The sequence below is a fragment of the Ambystoma mexicanum genome, chromosome 2p (genome assembly GCF_040938575.1).
Source record: "Ambystoma mexicanum isolate Mex_15411 chromosome 2p, UKY_AmexF1_1, whole genome shotgun sequence".
Taxonomy (NCBI): domain Eukaryota; kingdom Metazoa; phylum Chordata; class Amphibia; order Caudata; family Ambystomatidae; genus Ambystoma; species Ambystoma mexicanum.
In genome coordinates this window covers 353,525,056-353,545,536 of record NC_090923.1, presented here as the reverse complement: position 1 = coordinate 353,545,536, position 20,481 = coordinate 353,525,056, and the positions used below count along the sequence as shown (strand labels likewise).

Sequence of the window (20,481 nt, the reverse complement as noted above, 5' to 3'; positions counted from 1 at the left end):
AGTCAACAGGCCCTGCTTTATCAAGATCCCTCCTTTAAGCAGGAGGGCATACAGTGGGATTAGCAGCCTTACACATCCTAGGCACTCTTGACCATATATCAAGGGCATTGCACATCCATAACATGACAATGTAATATCACCACCACATTAGTAATTGCATCCATGAAATGCTGCTGGCCAATAGCTCTTGTCCCTTTTCTTCAATACATTTTCTTTGGTAAAAGCACTAAACTGCACATATATGCCAGCAATCCTCATCACAGACCTGTATGTTCCCATCTGGCTACATGTGAGTCAAGTCTGTGCATTTGTCTCCCTGAATTACCACTCTTCTCCATTCTCACTTTACATGGCCCACCTCACTTTTGAACCCGACAGATCACGGGCTGGCTCTCATTCTGGGCCAGGTCGTCACAACTCGCCTATATATAGACAAGGCTCAACCCTTTAAGACCACTACGGTGGCAATATAAAAGACTAATAAAATTGGTAAATAGTAAAGTCCATTAATTCACACAGAGTTTTGCTTACTTTTCACTTCATTTAATTGAATATTCATTTATTCCCTTCATGTTTTGAATGTAAAATGTTATGTCATTTGACAGCAATGCCATGCCACTTTGTTAAAGACAGACAAAAAAGCAGCAGCACATGGTACCACTTCACAAATGCCCACATACATTAATAATACAGGTTAGCAGCACCCAATTAATTAAATTGGCCACACCACCCAAAGCAGACCTGCAACGGTCCCCAATATTTCTCTGCTGCCCTATAGTAACAAGAAAAAACAGTTGCAGATTGTGTTGAGAAGGGTAGACAAGGCTGTATTATAGGATAAACTCCCAGAAGAGCTCAGCCTCAGGCAAAAGTGTTCAAAACCGTCCCACATCATTAATGTCATATCCATAAAGCCAACAGCTAGTAAGAACTTCAAGCCTGAAAGCTTCTACCTAAGGTGGAAGTCTCTGTATAGAGGCCTTGGCTGTTGACCTCATTGGCCTAAGCATGCCTGCCATGAATTATTTTCCAATTTACCTCTACATTCTCTCACTTCTGCATTATAGTAGCCTATTGACCAATTCACTACATAAAAGGGGAACACTTGTTCCCTCTTTCTCGCCCAAGGTCAATCTAGGACAGCTCTGTGTGGGGGAGATTTTTTGTTAAACTGTTTGTCCCTAGAACTCATTCGGAACACAGACAATTCCTGGCTTTGAAACCTCAAGCAGATGGCTCGGTTTTAACAGAAAAGAAACTTTTGCTATAAAGAGGGACTCAAATATGATTATTTGGTTAGTAGTCCCTCCACACCATCTAGGCAGTCTGGCACATCTGAAGGCCATCACGCATCCACACAAATTCTGCTTGCCTACAAGAGAATCACTTGTCACTTCTCGATTACATTTTCTTCATGTCAAATCACCCAAAACTATATACGCATCACAACAATCACCCTTAGGTTTTAATTTCCCTACATGTTGCACATTAAGTCTGTACATTTTGGTCCATCTGACTTTTCCCACTATTCCCTTTTCCCGCTCTCTTTGGTTCAGTTTACTTTTTACCACACAGACAATGGTCTGGGTGCCACCCTGAGTGGGGGTACAATTCATCTCTACATGGATAAGGCCTGGCCATTTAAGATAAGTATGGGTGGGATGAGCACAATATAAAAGACTAATTACATAAGAGGATCTAGATTTTATTACTCCAGAGTAATTGAGTAAGCAACTTCCCGGCAGCGTTTATTTCATGTTATTAGGAGCCCAGCAATGTTACAGTAACAGGGTCACCCTACATCGCCTTACTCACCCCAAGTAACAGTGATATGCCACACCCCTGCTGCTTCTCCCACCCTCCATCATGGGCCAGAGGACCTCAAGTGTTGCTGAAATCCCAAAGGTCCAGCTTAAACATAGGGCCAAGTGAACTATATCCCAGCACCACCAAAACACCAATAGCACACGCAAGCCTCGACCTAATACAACCAGGTATGGAAGCAGAGAAAGACAAATTACTGTTTCAAGGCCTAGTCTGTAGGAAGCAATGCATTCAAGTATACTCCAATACCACATGTATAGGTGTTACTCAAGACAGAAAATGGACAGCCAAAGTGCCACTCATCAGCTCTACACATATATACAAATAGATTTTTGTTTCAGTGCTTCAACCATGTATACATTTTTGTCATGAGGAAGACAGAAGAATTAAGGCAACTATGGGGTGAACATGGGATGTAAAGGGAGAAAGCAAGGTACGGTCAATGGACACTGGAGTAGTGGCCAGTTGGTCTGAAGAAGTAGTAGTGAGTTGAGAAAAAGCTACGCCGTCATGGCTTGTGGAATTCCATGACTTCTCCAATCTCCACGGGTATTGAGTTCTACAGCTTGATGAGATTTGTGCGAGGCCGGCTATCACAGAATATTAAAAGCCTATACCCAATACATTTTTTTTTTTTAAAGAGGGGACTGTCCAGAGAAAGATATGTGGAGGATCACAGGCGCATATACAGGATTTGTAAATGTAGCTTGTGCTGTTAAGCTTTGCATCTGAACCCACCTCCGAATTACTGAGAGGGATATTTTAATCCAAGCCAGAGTGCATGCTGCCATGTTTTGTACCCTTTGGAGTTATGCTATCAAGTAGTGTGATGCTTCTACAGAGACTATTTGCAATATCCAATCTAAAAACATCTGTAGCAAGGGTGGTCGTGCATTTGTCAAGTAACACAAGGAAGGGGGTAATTCTTTTTAAAGATTGTGGGTGCCAGATGCGATTACTGTAATTTGGAGGCAAATTGGCTATGATGTCCTTAAGAAAGCCAAGGTCTTCGTTAGATCATGTGAGGAGCAACTGTGGTGAGGCAGGCAGGGGCAGTGGAATGAGTAACGGGAAGATGAAGTGGATTGCCACAGATCAAGATTAGTTTTTTTGGATCAAACTGCTGGTCGTTCCAAGCCAGCAATCTTTCAATGATTACAGTTTGTTCTCCCTGGACACACCTATACACCTCTGAGAAGTCCAAAGGTGATAACTCAATCTTTCAATTGAGAGAGGCCTAGGTTCTTAGTCTCTGGCTCAATTTGTTACTTTGTAGTGAGGAGGGCAGTGGACTATTCACAAAGTAGTATTGCCAATTTCCATAATAGTCTACACCAGGACCATATACCCCTTTTAGCCAAAATCACTTTGAATTCTGAATTTTGGAGGACAAGACGTCAAGAACCATCTTTCAAAGTGTCAAAACAATAGTCACTAAAGATGTAATACGATATGGACTTGGAATATCTGAGATTTCACACACAGCCAGGCAGAGGTATTTTGTCCTCAATAGGATTTGCTGGTTCTGGCCTTTACAGACAACGTGCAGAGCTATAAAAACAAAGCTCCAAGATGTTTTGAAATTTGATTTTGTCTAGATATCAAAGGTCAATCGCAGGAAGGTTTTCAAAACTGGAGTAGCAGCCCTTACACTACCCGATACCAAAATCGGACAGTACTATACTGAAAATATCAGTTTTGAGATGCCCTGTTTTGCTCAGGACAGGGTTAGTGACATTAGGACACCTACTCCGAGACCACCAGCCTTACACTTTATCTGGAGGGTTGTGCTGGGTCAGGGCGTGATGCAGTCAAGAGGGGGTGGAGACACCTCATGCTGAGGCAGGAGGCCTGCTAGGGTGTTTGTCGGAGCCAGTCCTGCCCCAGAGGTCAGACGTGGGAGTTAGGAGGGCTTCATTCGCTGTCCCTTCTACCTATGTCTAGATGCAATGGTTAACTACTACTTCCTGCTCAATGTCTGTTGTGCACAATGCTGGTCATCGTTTCCTCCTTTTCCTGTAGGACTTCAACCTCCAGAAGTCCTTACGGCGGTTACCCGACATCAGCACTCAGAAGTAGAACAGAGCAACAAATGAAAGACACACTGGTCAAAATGACAATCTGAAAACTATGCAACAGACACACACTCTAAATTGGACTTGCTCGTAGAGGGTCACCATTACAGAAAGCTGGTGGACCCACAATTTGGAAAAGGTGTAGGGCTTGGTGCCAGTTGTATGATTTCCGACACTTGTAATGCATCCCATGGGGAGAAAGGTGGTAGCGGTTGGCCCAGGGAACCAGCTGATGGAGGGCCAATCAGGCGGGAAAGGGATTAGGGGGGATAAATGCGGGCAGGGGATGGAGGTCGGTCAGTGTGGGTTGTTCTGTTGAAATCCAAGGATGAGAAAGCAGAGCAAGAGACCAAGTGGAGGAAGGATGGTGCAGCCGAGCAAGAACATTTAGAGAAAGTGTGTGTAAGGTGCCTTATTGGTAGGTGAGAGAATACGAGTGTGTGTGGAGGGTGGGTGAGACCAAGCGAGAATGTAGGGGGTGTAAGAGCAGTTGATAAAGGTGACTGGGAGAGTGAAAGGAAAGAGACCATGGGAGAAGGTATGGGTGAAATTTAGTGTAGTGGGAGGAGTGTGTAGTGGAAACTGAGGGGAGAGTAGCAGAGAGTATTCGGAGGAGGAGAGTGTAATGGAGAGTAGAGGGAATAGTAGTAGAGGATAAATCAGAGGGGTGTAACAGTGAGCGAGTGGGAAAAGGGGAGACGTGAGAGTAAGACTAAGTGGCAGATTAGGAGGAAGGAAGAGGAGGTTCAGAGAAGATCAGGACAAGGAACACTCAGGCGTGAGAGGAAAGTGCAAGTGGAGCATAGGCAACTGGAAGGCAGCTGTTCCAATTGCAGAGACTGATGTTTTGTTGGAAATGAGAAGGCTCACAGTTAAGCCTTTCTCCAAAATGTTAATAAAAACTCTTGAACTGTTTGAGACGTGGTTCTTCCAAGGTTTGAGATAATGAGGTGCTCCTCTTTACAGGACAATGTTTCCAACACTGTACAGGTGTTAAAATCTTGATCACGCTCTTATATAGTAGTTGATGCAAGATTCGAACCAAATCTAAGCACTGTAATATTAGTTGGCCATGGAATGACGGCCCAAATTGACAGAACTAAAAATAATGACTTACGGACAGTGAAGTCTGCATTCAAATCATTGGCCTTACACATTTCTAAAGCGCTCAGCCACCTTACGCTTCTTTCTAGGCTTCCCTGTTTAATGAGCAGCCACTATAAAGCTCTCCAGAATAATTTGTGGATTCCTTAAAACTATGTCCTTTGTTGGCTCAACCCAAACATCCACATTACCAGCCTTCTGGGACTCATTTGGTGAATGGTTTTGATGCAGTGTCAATACCAAAGGGATTAATATTGTATTGGTAATCAGTCTCCAAAATGGTCTGCCATTGATTTGAGTATTCATTTAAAAATAGCATATTTCTAGGACAAGACTACACAATGTCTTAGAGGAGTGAAGATTTTAAAGTGACTTTCCTGAAGGGTCTGCAGATGCATCTTGCCATTAATTGTGCAGAATTTGCGCAGAATGCTCTTTAAGTTTAAATTGCGTGTGATTACAGAGACTGGGAAATTGAGATTTTAACCATTCCCTCCCTTATGTAGAATAGCATTTCTGCAAACATGTTTTGGGCTGCTAGGTGTATAGTACAGGCTGCACTCTTACCCACCATTCCCAACACGGTTGTGTGAAGAAAGGATCAAATGTACTTTTTTCAGACCTTCAAGAGGATTCTTCCAATTTGGCCACCATTTGCTACTCCACAACTCCTTCTCAATTTCTCTTGTCCACACTCCCTCATGCTCGCATTGCCACATAACCTGCACTGCTCCAGGACCTCCAAAGCGCAACCAAGCTTGCCTTTGCCTACCTTTGCTTGCACTAAAAAAACACTGATAAATAAAATATCCGCCTCGTGTCTTTCTTTCCGTTCTCTGCCGACATTCAGTAATAACACTGCCCTCAATCAGCAGCTCACATGCCACCTTCAAAATGAAACACACACCTTAAGCAAACTATTCCCACACTAGTGGCCTGGACCCAAGCCACACAATGTCATCATGTCACCTGCTGCCATCTCAAACAATGCACGTCATCCCTGAAAAGAGGCAATTTGAGCCTTCAGAACAAGTCCTTGAATACATACAGTGCTCCAAATAAGATTTGGAAGCGGGAGTATTTTAATTATTATCTTTTAAAGTTGGGAGTACAGTGATTTTTTTTTTTAGGGAGTAAAATTAAGTCCAATTCCCAATGAGAGTATTTTAAAAGCAAGTAAAAATATGTTTTAACTGAAAAACAAATGTTTTAGTAATTTATTTTTGCACCTTGTTATTCATGCACACTAAAAGATACATGTACACTTCCTCCAGTCAGGCAGTTCAAATAGTAGTTTCTTCCTGTGGTACTATGTGCACTACTGGGCCAAACATATCCATGGAGCTGTGAATGTGAAAGCAGGGGCGCAAGAGCCTTTTTTTTTGTTGGAGTATTTTTACTCCCGATTTCTTTTTGGGGGAGTAATTGCCCATTTTTAGGGAGTAAAAGCGACCGATACACCACTTATCTGTAGGGCTGAATACATGCGACATGAATGCATGCTCCACTGCATGGCACACTTGGGAGAATCACACGCACCATTAGGACCCGGAAAAATGCAATTTCAAACTGTTAGCTACTTGTGTTAGAAAGTGGAGTCTACGCAGCAATGTGCACTTTCATCTCTGTAGAGGGAACATGGTTATAGTTTTAACAACTAGGAATTTGAGCTTTGTAGTGAGCAACACAACAGGAGACTAGCTATGCCACAGATGTATAAAACCAACACTTAACATTAAATCAATTAACAAGGACTACCAATAAATGGTGCTAAAATAAAATTGTGCAGAAACTAATAGTCAACAATAAAAATACAAATGTTTACTACGCTTCTCTTGTTCAATCAGAGGTGTGTGGAGGGGGGGTGGGTTCTGCCTCCTCCCCCTATAAACTCTGAGGGACACCGAATACTCCCACCCAATCCCACTAATCCTTTTAAACCCAATGATGGCTAAATTAGATTTCGATAACCGAAAATGCATGGTCAGGTTTAAGGTTTTTTTGTTCTTGCCACACTGCAAATCACAACCCAACATTTTTGTCCTACAAACCTAGTTGTACAATTTGTAACTAACACTTGACATGCCACCTAAACGCTTGAAATGGCACGTTATTAAATGCCAAGCCGGAGTACAGCTTAATCCATCACAGAATGTGGTTAACATGAAGGTCACGTGCACGCCACCAAGTAAAAGAAGTTCGCCATTACCTGTAAAGCTACTGTTCATTTCAGTGACGTCATCGTCATCCTCATTCTCTGGGTGCACAATGCCAGCATTTTGCATATCATTGTAGGACTTGGTGCGCTTCGGGGTTGCGTGCCTGGAACCGGACTGGAGGTTTTGCAAAGCATCACCGGTGATCACAATCCCATTGACTGGACAGCTTGGAGGCTTGGGCGTCCCATAATAGTTACCTAGGTGATGGAGACATTTGCATATTAAAAAGGGAAGGACAGTGTACTCTTTAACAGCTAGAGGTATTCTCCACCAAAACGCATTCCCCAGCAAATGCTAAAAACGCTGCATTGTTCAATATTATTATTTCTAGAGTTGGCAAGCGAGGGGGCTCTTTCCTTGCAGATTATTCAAGTCCTGCTCGATGGTCGATCGAAGGCTCGCATTGTGGTGCATGGGGCGAGAAGACCTGAAACAAAAGCAAGTCTGCTGAATGGCAAGGCCTCATCTCATTACATCTGAATTTCAATTAGTAGCCCTCTTGCATGTGTGCTCCCACACGCTGCTGGGTCACATTTTGAATCTGTCCATCCAAATTTAATCCATTCATTACGCACTACCACCGAACAATGTTTTGCCTGCGATTAAGGCGTTGGAAAAGGAGCTTTTGTTTCTTTTTTAAATGTTTATTAAGAAAAAACACCTTGGGGGAATTATTATGTTGTACATATTATAAAACGGCCCTGCTTGGTTCGCTTTTCAAATAGAAATTTAACAATTACTCTTGCTTAAGAACACGAACGACCTATTTCAGTCAGTCATTCTATTGTTATTTGTCAAGAACTTTGTGATGCTTTAAAATCAAAATACCCTTGGTGTAAAAGAACATTTGTTGAGAGTACCAATTATGAGGGACAGCTATAGCAGGGCTAAGCAACCTTTGCCTCTTCAGATGTTTATGTTTATTGTGTTTATATAGCGCTTTACACCAAAGCGCTTTACATTATAACAAGAATACAATAACAGTAGAAGCAATTACAAGATATGAGTCAAACCAGTAATACAGCAACTAGAACAATTTGCCAGTGAAGATAAATGAGGGAGGAAGGGGTGGAGAGGGGAAGGAAGTGGGGAACAGGAAGTGGGATAAGCTGAAGGCGAGGGAGGAGAAGAGGGGACTTAAGAGGAATGAAGCAGCGGGAGAGGGGTAAGACGAGGAGGATAAAGAAAAAAGGGGGGCGGGGACGGTGGAGGAGGATCAGAGTATCAGGGAGGGGAGTGGAGAAGAAGAGATTTTAAGGAGACACGAAAAGTGGAATAGGTGGGGATGGAACGGATAAAGAGAGGAAGGGAATTCCAGTGGAGGGGGGCAAGGAGCTGAAAGTAGCGAAAACGAGAGGAGGCACATGGGGACAGGGGAACCAAGAGAAGGAAGAGTCCTGCAGATCGGAGGGAACGGGAGGGAGTGTAAAATGAGATGAGAGAGGAGAGATATGAGGGAGCAAGATCATGAAGAGATTTAAAGACAAGACAGAGGAAGTGGAATTTCAGTTGGGAATGAAAGGAAAGCCAGCCAAGATGTGAGAGCGAGGAGGAGATGGAGTCTTGAGGAGAGAGAAGACAGAGGGTACGAATGGCAGAGTGGTAGAGAGATTTAAGGGGGGCAAGATGAGAAGCATGGAGTCCGAAGAGGAGAGGAGAACAGAAGAAAAGACAAGAAAAAGGGAGGAGATTAAAAGTTTAGTGGCGTGGAAGGTGAGAGAGGAGCGTACTTTGCGAATATTGAAAAGGTGGTAGCAACATGCGCGGAAGTGAGAGAAATATGGTGGGTGAAGGAGAGGGAGGAGTCAAAGTAAATGCCTAGATTACGAGCATGGGCAGAGAGGAAGATTAGCAGGAGGAAAGTGAATAGAAGGAGGGGGAGAAGGAGGAGGAATAGTGTTGGAGGGAAAGAATAAGACTTCAGTCTTATCTGTATTGAGAGAGAGAAAGTGGGATGACATCCAGTGTTTAATGGCAGTAAGACAAGAAGAGAGTTTAAGATGGAGGTCAGCAGTGAAGGAAGAAAATGAGAGGAAAAGCTGGGTGTCGTCAGCATAGAAGTGGTGGGAAATGCTGAAGGAAGAGATGATAGGGGCAAGAAGGGAGGTGTAAAGAGTGAAAAGAAAAAGGGCCATGGACAGTGCCTTGGTGTACACCATAGTCCAAGGGAAGAGTAAAAGAGGTACGACCGCCCCAGGAGATGGTAAAAGTCTGGTGGGAAAGGTAAGAAGAGAGCCAGTTGAGGACAGAGCCTTTGAAACCTAAAGAGGAAAGCGTGTTGATCAGTAAGAGGTGACCAACGGTGTCAAAGGCTGCAGAGAGATCAAGGAGGAGGAAGACCGAGGATTGCTTAGAGTAGCGAGCAGTGAGGAGGGAGTGGAGAACCTGAGTGAGGGCAGTCTCAGGTGTGTTTAGGGCAAAAGGGGGAAGGAGAGAAAAGTTAGTAACAAACGCAGAGAGCTGAGAGACTATGCGTCCAAGTAATTTAGAGAGGAATGGAAGAAGAGAGATTGGATGGAAGTTGGATACAAGATGAGGATTAGCAGAAGGTTTCTTCTGAATAGGGGTGATAGGAGCATGCTTGAAGGCGGAGGGGAAAGTAGCAGAAGAGAGACAGATATTGAAGAAGGAGGTTAGTTAAGGAATGAGGAGAGGGTAGATCTTAGGAATAAGGATGGTAGGGAGTGGATCAGACGGGGCAGCGGTGGGATGAGATTTGGACAGGATGTTTCAGACTATAGCCTCCATCAGCTCTAGGCTTTGGGTATCCAAGTCTAAAACATCCAGACAGCAGTAGGTGGCAGACACCTGTCCTATAGGATTTCAACTCTCAGCCTTTCTGGAAACAAATACATACATCTTAAAATAATACATATTTGGATATAACACAGTAACCTATGACAACCAGCAAACTACAAATATACAAACATTGCTGTCATAGTAGGTGGAACTCGACGTCATTTGCAACATGTGACATATCGTGCATTTAAAACACCAACATGTTTATGTCCCTTTTAATAATTGTGGGGCGTTCTTCATGAAGATCTAGCATTCTTCGAGAACCATAAAGATTTACTGTATGCCACTGTTATCTCTATTCTACCAATAGTTGGACACAGGTTACCTATCCAGCACCAAACAGTTGGAGGTTGTGAATCATGTATATTGAATTAATCAATAATATATCTTCATTACTGTCACCATTGCAGCAGCAGCAAAAAATAAAAAAATAAAAACCGTGGAAATAAGGTTTGATGGAGGACTCAATTTCTTAATAATGGTTACATAAATGAGGATTCTACCTTTTTTTAAATATTGATTTTCATAAGTTTTATGTGGGTCACAAAATTCAATGAGATGATCCCACACTGAACTTCCTAGTAAAGATGAGCCTCGATATGGTCTGTTAATTGAAAACCAATAATTACCATGATTATATCTACTGTAAAAAAGTGATGGTCACAAACATCAGTTTGTTACAGTGAACACTTGCAAAGATTTACCTTTATGTTGTCATTGATAGTTGAAACGATATGAACCCATCTTTGCAATCTCATTTACTGTCAACAAGGAACAATTAAGTACCGAAAATGAATGCGAAAAAGTGGTAGGCCAAGGGAAAAATATGAGGATTACCTTAGTGCAAGATGTTAGGCCCTGACAGTTGCCCGCATCCAACTGATCCACTGATTTCCAGCGTCTAACGCAGGCAAATGGTTTAAAAAAATTAAAAGTGTATGACCCATGATGTGATGTGATGATGTTGTATGCTGTTTCACGACCTCACAGATGCACGGGCATCTCGTGTGTGACTAAAAAGGCCATTTAGTACGCTTTAGTCATTTGAAACAAGTCAACACATGATAGGACGTCACACATTTACATAACTGGCAACCATACTGTAATGTAGCTTCAGATTGAAGAGGCAAATCAGCATGTGTGTTTTAACCAAGGTAAGGTCTATTTGCAAGGACGAAAGGTAAATAGTACAAAAAATGTGTACCATTTGCCAGGACGTAGGGTAAATACCGAAGAATGTATACTATTTGCAATGACGAAGGGACGAAGGCTGAATAGTGCAGAATTTCTACTAGCGTCAATTCGCAAAGATGAAGGATAAATTGTGTAGAATTTCTAATACTTGCAAGGATGATGTGATGAAGGGTAAATAGTGCAGAAGTTCTACTTTTTGCCAGGGCGTTAATAGTGCTTTATTCTCACTGATCAGGTCCTGAATAATGGGTTTTCGATTATTCTCACTGAGAATGTCAAATCCCAGCAGAGAAAAGCACCAAGTTAAATTTTCTAATGGGAAATAGCTAATTTCACCTAAAACTATCGTCATCTCTGATGGGAGTTATTAGATTGTAAGGTCATTATATTAATATAGTCTTTCACAGATAAAGACCGCTCCCCTCCTGCAGAAAAGAATGCTTCTGTGTTTTCAAAAATGTGGGCAATTTATTTTTTTCAGAACAGATTAGTTCCCATTAGACAAGACCTTGTGGTTGCCCCAGGTTGGAGGTCTCTTTCTCTAATGGGAAATAGCTGCATCACTGTGAACAGGCTAGTTCCCATTAGACAAGAGGACCTCTTGCTCTCATGTTTATCAACTTGTCACAAATTTACTCTTGCTGACAATGTTCAAAACAACTCTTTATAGACAACCCTTTCAGTGCTGTAACAAACTCCTCAATGTTCTCATAATGTTTCTGTTGTCTGATGGCAAAGTGATAAAAAGCCAACATGTTATACCGCTTCACCTCGTAATACTTGTCCATCTTGGATATGCATATATCAAACTGAGTCAGTTGCTCATCTCGATGCATTCAGCTAGTTTTAAGAAATTCAAGTCTAGCTGGACCTCAACAATTAATCAACAGCGCCTCTCTTTTTACACGAATAATTAGGACCATATACTGGCAACATATTGTAGTGGGTTAATTATTGACTAGAGTGCATGATCAGGTTCTGCCTCCTGTCGCCCTCAGAAGAAACAAAAGTATAAGATAAGAAAGGACACATTTGAAACTGCACTTTAAATTCTCCTGGAAATGCAGCTGGCACAAAGAATAGTTAGTTTTGCTACACACGTAGGGGACAGATAAGGCATTAGCTTGCACAATTAGTGCGTTTTAAAATAGAATAGATTAGGTGACAGGAAGGCATGTACCCAAGATAGGGACTCACTATATAAGTAGGGCAGAACACCTGTAGGCAGATAAGGTTGCTGCTACCCATAGGTAGAGATACCATGTGCCATGCATGCTCCAGGTACTCGGTAGATAGCAAGCAAATGTGTCCTGCAGAGGAAAATAACATGACAAGCAGCTGCCAATTTAAGTTACACAAGCACAGCAGAGAATTGAGCTCTGCAGCTTTAAGAAAAGGCCCCAGTTAAGCACGCTTGAACAAATACATTTAATTCAGGAAAATACTGTGGTAGCTGTACATGGCTGCTTCCAAGGAATGTGAAAACCCAAGGCGTCGTAGAGGAAGGTTACATGGCGGAACAAGGTACCATTGTGTGCATCCAATTGTCAAGGTGAATCAAGTTACGATAACACAGCAGACTATATGAGGTTTATGGGACTGACTGAACATCCCAGGAAGTTCATAAGTGGTTGGCAGATTGACATCTCTGCGATCGGCTAGCCGTGACAGAGAAACACAATGAGACTACAAGACAAGTAATTACCGCGCACGTGCTGAAACCAGAATGATTCATAATAGTTATTCATAAACATGTCAACACCAGGATGGAGCGGTTGCAAGAACAGGTCCCTGAGACTCGAGACATCATAGCGTGGACAATATGGGCTGTTTAATTTAATAAAAACCAAAGACGATACGCTTGTCTTCTCTTCCCATCTAGATTAAACATGTCATCATGCAGCAAGTGCATGAAAGGTGTGAGTGCATGCTAAATGATGAGCACATTTTTTTTTAAGTTTAAATATTTACAAATTTACATATTAAAACGTTGCATTTGAAACATACAACACTTTCTATAGATATGCACATAACGATAAAACAGTTATAAAAAAAAGACAGTATTTAGAAGAGATCATTGAACCTACTCTAAATCCTTTCATAAAGAGACAATTTCAGTTTGATTTTGAAGATCAATTTCTCAATTCTTGAGAGTTTATGCATTTCATCTGTACAGTCTTCCAACGATGGGGAAACCCTGCTATCCCAACCCCGAAGAATCAGACGTTTTTCAACAATTGCACCCCTAAAAATAATGTTTTTTATGGGCTGAACAAAGATCGTCAAGTTCAGAATCATCTCCCAGCATCAGTCTTGAAATCCAAATTTGGATCCCCACCAGAAACCTGAATACAAGCAGTACATACCTCAGACCAGAAATCAGAAACTCACGCAGTTCCACAACATGTGTTCCAAAGATCTAACAGCATTCATACATCCCGAACATGCATCACTATCAATCATCCCCCCTCCGCTGTAACCTCTCCGGAGTCCAATAAACACGGTTCACAATTTTGAGCTGTCTCGCCCGTTCACCTAAGTTCAAAGAACATAATGAGACATTCCTACAAATGCTACTCCAACAATCAGATATGATTTCCAAACCAATTCTCTCACTCCAAGTCTTTTTTCACCACAGAAGGAATTTAGGGCCTACCAATAATATTCAAGTATGATGAGGTAGCACATTTTTATGTGATGGTTTATGGGTGGGATCTTCGATAAGAATTGTCCAATCATTTGTATTGAACATACTGAAGAACAAGTTACTCTCTTACCCGGTAACGTTCTTTCGATGGGATGGTCCGACGACTTATTCCATATCTATGACAGTAATCACCACAGCTGTGCTGCTTTGGAAAATCTTCGGTGTCTGCGTCGATGTCGTCGATACGCCGCCCTCGAGGACCTCCTCCGACGGCCGACGTCATTGGATGTTATAAGTAGGACGCACGACACCCGTAGCCTCAGTTGTAGTTTTTTCCCCAGAACGTGTGCCACCAGTCTTCTGCCAGTCAGACACACAAAGCCTTGCGGAAACGTAAGCTGAAATCGCATAAGAAATTCTGTAGCGGGAAAGGTAGGGAGGGAGCAATATGGAATACGTCGTCGGACCATCCCATCGAAAGAACATTACCAGGTATGAGAGTAACTTGTTCTTTGAGGGGATTGGGTCCTCCGACGTATTCCATATCTATGACAGACTCCCAAAGCAGTACCAATGCAAGGAGGTGGGAAAAGAATTTAGAAACAGAAATTTAGCATGCCCAATCAAATTGCGGAGTAAAGGACCGCCTTGCCAAAGGCCAGATCCTGCCCCCGGATGGAATTGAGGGAATCGTGATGTACAAAAGTATGCACCAAAGCCCAGGTGGCTGCATCACAGATGTTGCGAATAGAACACCCCTCTGCAGGGCAGAAGAGGAAGCCATACCCCTGGTAGAATGGACCTGTAAGCCGACCGGTGGGTCCTTACCCGCCAAGCGGTAACACTCCGAGATAGCCAAAATAATCCAGCGAGACAGTCTGTTTCGTCACAGCCTGTCCCAAACGCTTTCCAGCGTAACCAATAAAGAACTGCTTGTCCACTCTGACCCGGGTCATGCGTGAAATAGAAAAGCTTAACGCTCTCCTAGGATCAAGCCTGTGGAGCCTCTCCTCTTCCTTACCAGGAGGATAAAATGCCGGAAGAACCACCTTCTGGCCTAAATGAAATTCCGAGACCACCTTCGGAAGAAAAGAAGGACGAACACTAAGGACAACCCTGTCCTTATGAAACACAGTGAAGGGTGGCTTAACTGAAAGTGCCTGTAACTCACTCACTCTGCGAGCGGAAGTGACTGCAACTAAAAATACAGTTTTCAGAGTTAACAGTCTCAAAGGGCATGAATGCAAAGGCTCAAACGGAGCACCCATTAGAAACTTGAGAACAAGGTTGAAATCCCAACCGGGCACCTGGAAAGGTGACGGAGGGAACACATTAGTGAGCCCTTTCAGAAACTGAGCAATTAAAGGAATTTTAAAATAGGAACACTCTTCAGACGAGTGCTTAAATATGGACAGCGCCGCCAGGTAACCTTTAATGGTACCCACTTGAAGGCCCCTGTGGGCCAAAGAAAGCAAAAAAGACAGAACCATGGGAATGTCACATGCAAAAGGATCCACATTCTTAACCCTGCACCAGTCGCAGAACTTTCTCCAACGACAACGGTACAGGGACTTTGTTGCGGGCCTTCTGGGGGAAACAACACCTCCATCACGTCTTCAGGGAGGTCCCAATCCTTATACCTCAACCTTTCAGAAACCAAGCGTGAAGGTTGAGGGACATGACCTCTCGATGGAGAACCTGACCCCCCCTCCCGTGAGAGCAAATCGTCTCGGTAGGGAAGACGACGTGGAGGGCAGATGGACAAGTAGAGAAGGTCTGGGTACCACGTCCTCCGGGCCCACGCTGGAGCAATGAGGATCATCCGGGAACCGAACCTCTGTAACCTCCGCAGTACTTGCGGGATGACGGGGACTGGAGAAAACGCATACAGCAGTGGGAATGACCACTCCACCACGAACGCGTCTCCTAAGGCTCCGTTTGGACGAAATTCCCGCGAGCAGAACCTCTCGCACTTCCGGTTGACACTGGAGGCGAAGAGATCCCCCCAAAGGGCGAAGATTTCCAGGAGAATCTCCTGAGCCAACTCCCACTCGTGAGAGATTGCGCTCTGCCTGCTCAGAGCGTCCGCCATCTCGTTTTTGTCTCCTGCCAGATGAACTGCCGAGATCGAAACGTCATGCTGGATTGCCCAGAACCAGAGCTGCATCGCCTCCCTGCACAGAGGAAGTGACCCTGCCCCCCACCCCCACCCTTTTTGTTGAGGTAGTGCATGGCCACCGTGTTGTTCGTCAGGATCAGGACATTCTTTCCTCGCACAGTCGGCAGAAAAGCCTTCAGGGCTAGCCTGACGGCCCTCAGCTCCAACAGATTGATATAGAGTCTGGACTCCGACGGAGACCAACGACCGCTAACTGTCAACTCGTTGGCATGAGCTCCCCATCCCGTGAACGATGCGTCCGTCACAAACGTCACCTCCGGCCAGGGCAGCCAAAATGGAGCCCCCCTCATCAGATTGCCTTCGTCAGCCCACCACAGAAGGTCCTGGGCGACCGAAGACGGCACCTGAACAGGGTCCGACATCCTGCCGGAGGACTGAGACCACTGGAGCTTGAGTGCCCATTGCAAAGATCTCATCCGCAACCTGGCCTCTGGCACCAGAAGAATGCAGGATGCCATGAGGTCGAGGAGTCTCAAGAACTCGAACGCTGGGAGTGTCTGGGCAAGTTGAAACTTGTGCACCATCTGCTGAATGTGATGAGCCCTCACCTGGGGAGGAAAACACTGCCCCAGGGACATGTCGAGCACCGCTCCGATGTACTGGAGCCTCTGAGGCGGAGTCAAATGGAACTTCTTTAAGTTGAGGGAGAAGCCCAGCTTGTGGAGGGAGTGGCAGGTGACTGACAGATGATCCAGGACTTGCTCGGGAGAGCGCGCACTGATCAACCAATTGTCCAGGTAGGGGTAGACGTGAATCCCCCTTTCCTGAGGTGCTCTGCCACCACTACCATGAGCTTGGTGAAGACCCTCGGGGCGGAGGTCAATCCGAATGGCAGGACCCGAAACTGAAAGTGCGAGTCGCCAACCGCAAACCTCAGGTACTTCTTGTGCTTTGGATGGATCGGCACATGAAAATAAGCGTCCTTGAGGTCGAGACACCAACCAGTCCTGAAGTTGAAGGGCCTGGAGGACTTGAGAGAGAGTAACCATCTTGAACTTGTCCTTCCTGAGGAGTTTGTTCAAACCGCGCAAGTCCATGATGGGTCTCAATACCCAGTCTTTCTTGGAAATCAAAAAATAAGGGGAATACCATCCCTTGTTCCTCTCCGCTACAGGCACCAGTTCTATGGCGCCTTTCTCCAGAAGGGATTGAATTTCCTGTGCAAGAAAAGAGAGATTCCCTGGTGGATTGTGAGGCCTCTGCCGAAAAGGAAGACAGTAGCCGTGGGTTATGATCTCTAGAACTCACACATCTGAAGTAATGGCGCGCCACTCTGCAAGATGCTGCGCCAGCCTTCCCCCCAACCGGCGAACCATGGGACATGGCCTCATGACTGAGCTGAAGCGGCTGCGGCGTTGCCTGAGGGCAAAGAGGCAACGGCCCGAGCGGCCTTGGCACCTCGAGTACTTTGTTTTCCACCTCTGGCACTCCTACGGTGGCCCCTTTGACTGGCAGCTCCTCTCGCTTTACCAAAGGATGAGTAATAACGAAACAAACCTCCCCTCCATTGCTGTCCCCTAGGACGAAAAGACGGAGGTTGTTGAACTGCAGCGCCCAACGACTTTGCTGCAGATTTTGAGGTCTGCAGCCTATCAAGGCTCTCGTCAGCCTTGCTGCCAAAAAGATGTTCCCCGTCAAAGGGCATGTTGAGGAGCCGGGCCTGCACATCAGGAGCAAACCCCGACTTCCACAACCACGCAAACCTGCATATCACGGTGCTCGCCGCCATGGACCGGCTGGCGCAATCTGCCATGTCCAAACCCTCACACATAGCATCCATGCCATCCTGAACCATGGCAAGGAAACCATCCGTTCATCCCCTTCGGGAATATGTTCAGCCGCCAAGGAAACACAGTTCCACAGAGTGTGCATGAAACGAGACAAGGCACAAATGGAGTTGGCCGCCTGAAGCGCCATACCCCCTGCAGAAAACACTTTCTTCGTCCAGCCGTCAAAACGCTTGTCGTCCCTATCAGGAGGGATGGTAGGGTACGACGCCCGATTTGCCGGGGCCGTAGCCGTCTGCACCACCAAACTCTCCGGAGTAGGGTGCTTGGACAAGTAGCAGGGGTCACTATTGGCTGGGCGGTATTTCCGCAGCAAAGGCTTGCTCACTGCCGGGAGACTCTCCGGAGCATTCCAAGCCAACGCCACCCTTCTTTGCAGAGCCATATGGAAAGGCAGTACCGGGTCAGTAGCTGGACCAATGTCGAGAATATCCGTAAGGTCATCCTGAACAAACTCCCCTGGGGGAGCAGACCATCCTAAGTACTCGGTGACCCGTGACATAAGGCGCCGGTACGAAGAATCGGCATGAGTGCCAGGCTCAGGCCTACAAAACTCCACCTCCGGAGAGGTGTCCAGCCCACTAGCATCATGTAGGGACTGCCTCAGGTCCTCAAACTGGCTATGGCCCGAGAGAATCTCGTCAGGCACCGTGTCAGGCACCATGCCATCATCAGAGCCCTCATCCACCTCTGAAATTAATTCCAGATGGCGGTAAGAAAGCACAGAACTGGAACCAAAGCCATGCTTGACCTTGGCCAGAGCCTTTCTAGGCGGTTCCCCTGAGCCACGGGGTACTCCTGTCGACACAGCCCCGAAAGGCGTTGAGGGTGTCGAGTGAATCAGCGCCGACGTTGAGAGAATCGGCGTCAACGACAGACGCGGCGCTGACAGCATTGACGGCGTCAACACAGGCCTCGAGGGTGTAGCCCTGAGCGTATCCCTCGACATCCTGGGCACCGACGGCGTCGACGACTTCCTCGGAGGCGGAGCCACGAGAGAGTCCGTCGACGACCTCGGCGCCACAGGCGTCTATGTCTTCCTCGAAGACTTCAAAGGCTCACTCGGTCTCGAGCACGTTGAGGACCGGGACCTGGACCGGGCATGCCGAGAACGATTCCCCTTGTCCGAGCGGGACCTTTCCCGTGAATCGTGACGACCACCCGAGCCCGAAGGCGTGCGAGCGGTGTCTCTCGGCTGATCACGACCGACCCCACTCTGAGGCGCGGACGGACCAGTGCCCTGCGATTCGAGAATCGCCAACATTTTCTTCCCGATGGAAGCCCATTCCTCCGGTGTCGCATGCGTGGTGGGGTAAGCGACCCGCCGACGGGCGGAGTCCTCGGATGAGGACGGGGAAGGCGACCGATGACGGCGCTTCAAGAGTGTCTCGAAGAGGCAGAGGAGTGGCGAGACCGACTCCGGGACCGAGACCCACTGGACTTCCGACGATGACATGGAGTCGCCTCTCGAATCATCCGTCGAAAGCCCCGCAGATCTCGACTTCCGGGGCTTGGACACCTTACCTACCGACAATTTCTTTGTGCGCTCCCGCAAGGCTTTGGACGTGAGCGACTGGCAGTCAACACAGTAATCCGTGTCATGGGCCTCCCCGAGGCACCAGAGGCAGGCATCGTGCGAGTCCGTCACCGACATTTTGGACCCATAGTCCCCGCATTTCTTAAAGCCCGGACGCGGGGTTGAAGACTAGGTAGACATCTTCACGAAGAATAACTTCACAAACGAACAGGTTCGAAGAACCGAGATGAACAACAGAAACTCCAAAGAGCCGAGATTCACAAAGCGAACACGTTCGCGGAAAAAACAGAACTGAGGCTACAGGCGTCGTGCGTCCTACTTTTAACATCCAGTGACGTCGGCCATCGGAGAAGGTCCTCGAGGGTGGCGTATCGACGTCAGACGGAGAAGATTTTCCAAAGCAGCACAGCTGTGGTGATTACTGTCATAGATATGGAATACGTCGGAGGACCCAATCCCCTCGAATTATATATGTAGCTTAGTAAAGGGGGCCAAAGACCATAAGTGATTTTCATAACTGACATCATAATGTCTATAAAAACGGCTGTTTCCTTTTGAGTTGTGGAGAAATATGAGAGAGCTTGGCTGCAATTCTTGCTTTTCCCCCCAGTTTATATTGCATTTGGTATACCGCAATCACCCTGTGTTTCATTTTGGCAAATACCAGCTAGAGGGCTACTTGGCTTTTGACCTCTGGTTTTCATGCGGTAGAGTTGGGTCGGAGTTTGTGGATGTTGGGGTGCGATGCCACCCTCAGTTCTGGACAGCGGATCGGTCTGGAGAGCAGATATTCTTTTTTTGGCTGTGCACAACTTAACAGGAAGGACACCAGTGGTCGGCTTTGGAGTGGAACACTGCCTAGTCTCCCACCGCCTGATGGAAGCAACAGGAAGAGGTGGCAAATTGAGGTTACCCCAGGACCGAAAACCCTCAAAGGTCCACAGAAAAGGGAGTATGCCATGTGCATGGTAACAATTGGGTGGGAAATATATTGAATGATATTTATGAAACTGAAGTTAAGGATAGCCCTAGACAAGGTCTTGGAAGATTGCGCAGTAGGGCTCCTGAGCTCCCAACCTTCTTTTGAGGGTAGAGTTAAAGAGACAGAGATACAGA

At 45.8% G+C, this 20,481-nt stretch overlaps 1 protein-coding gene across 14 annotated transcripts in view; it reads right to left on the bottom strand.

Moving 5' to 3' along the window:
- MAGI1 (membrane associated guanylate kinase, WW and PDZ domain containing 1) overlaps window positions 1-20,481 on the bottom strand; it is a 1,848,723-nt gene that overhangs the window by 426,963 nt on the left and 1,401,279 nt on the right. For all 14 annotated transcript variants that reach the window (XM_069643697.1, XM_069643699.1, XM_069643701.1 and 11 more), the window contains exon 4: window positions 7,213-7,419. In XM_069643697.1, coding sequence (XP_069499798.1) covers window positions 7,213-7,419 — 207 coding nt within the window. The remainder of the gene's footprint in view (window positions 1-7,212; window positions 7,420-20,481) is intronic.